This window comes from Penaeus chinensis, chromosome 21 (assembly GCF_019202785.1).
Source record: "Penaeus chinensis breed Huanghai No. 1 chromosome 21, ASM1920278v2, whole genome shotgun sequence".
NCBI classification, from domain to species: domain Eukaryota; kingdom Metazoa; phylum Arthropoda; class Malacostraca; order Decapoda; family Penaeidae; genus Penaeus; species Penaeus chinensis.
This window is the reverse complement of record NC_061839.1, coordinates 13,858,709-13,861,208: the sequence shown is the minus strand read 5'-3', so window position 1 is coordinate 13,861,208 and position 2,500 is coordinate 13,858,709. Positions and strand designations below refer to the sequence as shown.

The 2,500-nt window shown below is 27.0% G+C and overlaps 1 protein-coding gene across 7 annotated transcripts in view; it reads right to left on the bottom strand.

The window, feature by feature from the left end:
- LOC125036322 (alpha-2-macroglobulin-like) overlaps nucleotides 1-2,500 on the bottom strand; it is a 153,568-nt gene that overhangs the window by 25,362 nt on the left and 125,706 nt on the right. For all 7 annotated transcript variants that reach the window (XM_047628831.1, XM_047628836.1, XM_047628829.1 and 4 more), the window contains exons 16-17: nucleotides 1,236-1,464; nucleotides 803-1,026 (exon numbers count right to left, since the gene is read on the bottom strand). In XM_047628831.1, coding sequence (XP_047484787.1) covers nucleotides 803-1,026; nucleotides 1,236-1,464 — 453 coding nt within the window. The remainder of the gene's footprint in view (nucleotides 1-802; nucleotides 1,027-1,235; nucleotides 1,465-2,500) is intronic.

The following is a 2,500-nucleotide window of genomic DNA, read 5'->3' as shown; positions in this document are numbered from 1 at the left end:
TATATATTATATATATACGCATATGTATATATATACGCATATATATAGATATACATATATATATATATATATATATATGCATATATATACATATATATATACATATATATATATATACATATATATATATATATGGATGGATGTGTGTGATTATATGGATGTTTGTGTGTGATTATATATATATAATATATATAATATATATATCATATATAAATATATATATACATATATATTCATATATATATATACATATATATACATATATATTCATATATATACATATATATTCAAATATATACATATGTATTCATATATATATACATATATATACATATATATTCATATATATATACATATACATATCCATACATATACATAATACACATATAAACATATATATCCATATATATATATACATAGATATATACATATATATCTCCATATATATATACATAATACACATATATACATATATGGATGGATGTATGGATGTATGGATGTATGGATGTATGGATGTATGGATGTATGGATGGATGGATGGATGTAATATATATATATATTGATATATTGATATATTGATATATTGATATATCTATATATCTATATATCTATATATTTATATATATTTACATATATTTACATATATTTACAGATATTTTTATATGTTTATAGATATTCTTATTTATCTATTTATATATATATATATATATATATATAGATATAGATATATAACTATTAAATATATATCTTTATATATTATTATATACGGGCACCAAAATTTCAAAAAATTCTAAGAACTCACCTTTTACTGATCACATATTCTGGTCCACATACTTCAGGATACAGCTCATCCACAAATGCATCCACAGTGATGTTTACATCTCCCAAGACCCGAGAGCGAATTTTTACTATGTGAACAACCTTGTCTTGTGGTGGGATACAGGCTATTTTGTGACCAAGTGGTAACTGGCTTTCAGGTTCCTCAATAATGTCATAATCAGGGCTTATTTCCAATACAACTTTGACCTGCAAGTAGTATTCATATCACAATATATACAATGTAAAGTGGAAGAAATAGTCATTCTAATTAACAAATAACCCAAGATTAATGCCTTAGATCACTGCATCCTCTGATTACATATTTAATCTATCTACTATTCTTAAACTTAAAAAGTATCTAAATTTTGCTATGTTTCATAGTTTGTATATAACTTAAACTTTAATAAAACACGCACCGGCAAAGCTTGTTCAAGATAATTAAAGACTGAGATCTTGACTGGTAGAATTTCCCCTCTCTTGATTGTTGGAGGAAGGGTCAAATCCACAAAGAAAGGTGTGAAAGTGGTTATTGTTGCCCTGGGTGATATGCCAAGACCCTTTTCTGAATTTACACACACAGCTTTGCCAACCCACTCAGTTATAGTATCAGGGAGGGTGTACTGCTCACTCAGCACACCAGAGGAGCTGAATGTAAAAATATTTCATAAAATTAAAAAACATAGGAATACAAGGTTCAGGTAATTCAGTATCATCAAATATCTAAGTAAAAGTATTCTTACAAAACAAAACAGAATATATTCATATGGGTCTAAATGCACTAGAATTCCACAGACTCTCATGGATAATGATGTCGATTGCAGGACAAAAATTCTTTGTTGGATTATTTTCATATATGGCATCAATGAAGAAAAACACAAGCTAAGGTCAGTTCTGGTCTTTTTTCAACTTATTTTTAACCAGAGTCTGTGGAATGGACTAGAGTTATATTTCAACTCTCTAAACATCAGTGATGAAATCATACTTAGTAAATGGACATTAAAGGTAATAGTAGATATGAAAAATACAATTTGTAACAAAATTGGAATCAAATAAATTTACATTCCACATGCAAATAGATAAGCAGAAAGAGAAGTGCATCTGTTAGGTTTTTTGAATATATAAAGAATTCAGTTATTTCATGCAGGTATAAAGCAAAACTTGTCATTAGTGAAGCCTCCACAACACATGCTTTGTTTAATAACATACTTCCCCTTACCAAACATAAAATATTAACTCAAAACTTTATCTTCACAACAGATGAAATACATCTGTCACTTAACCAGTCTCTTCATACAAAACAATATGATATAACCCATTTTTCTTATAAAATGAATCCATTTATAAATGTATAAATGTATCTTCATGCACATAAAATGTACATTTGTGTATATACATACATTTTTTTTTTTTTAATTTTCAAGAAAAAAGTGCATTTGTCACAAATATTATCAGGTATATGTAATCCTACAAAACACACCATGATGCAAACTTCATTCCAGTATTGTGAGACTGAAAACACCATCTCTAATATGTACTCTTTCTGCACTCTTCATTATGATGCCCATTAAATTTAATTTCTTTCAAGAACACTGTCATGGCAGTACAGAAGCAAAGGACTTAGGTCTTCACACATGCACTCATACAAAAAAATGGCAATAAAATTTGTATTTAAATACAAACT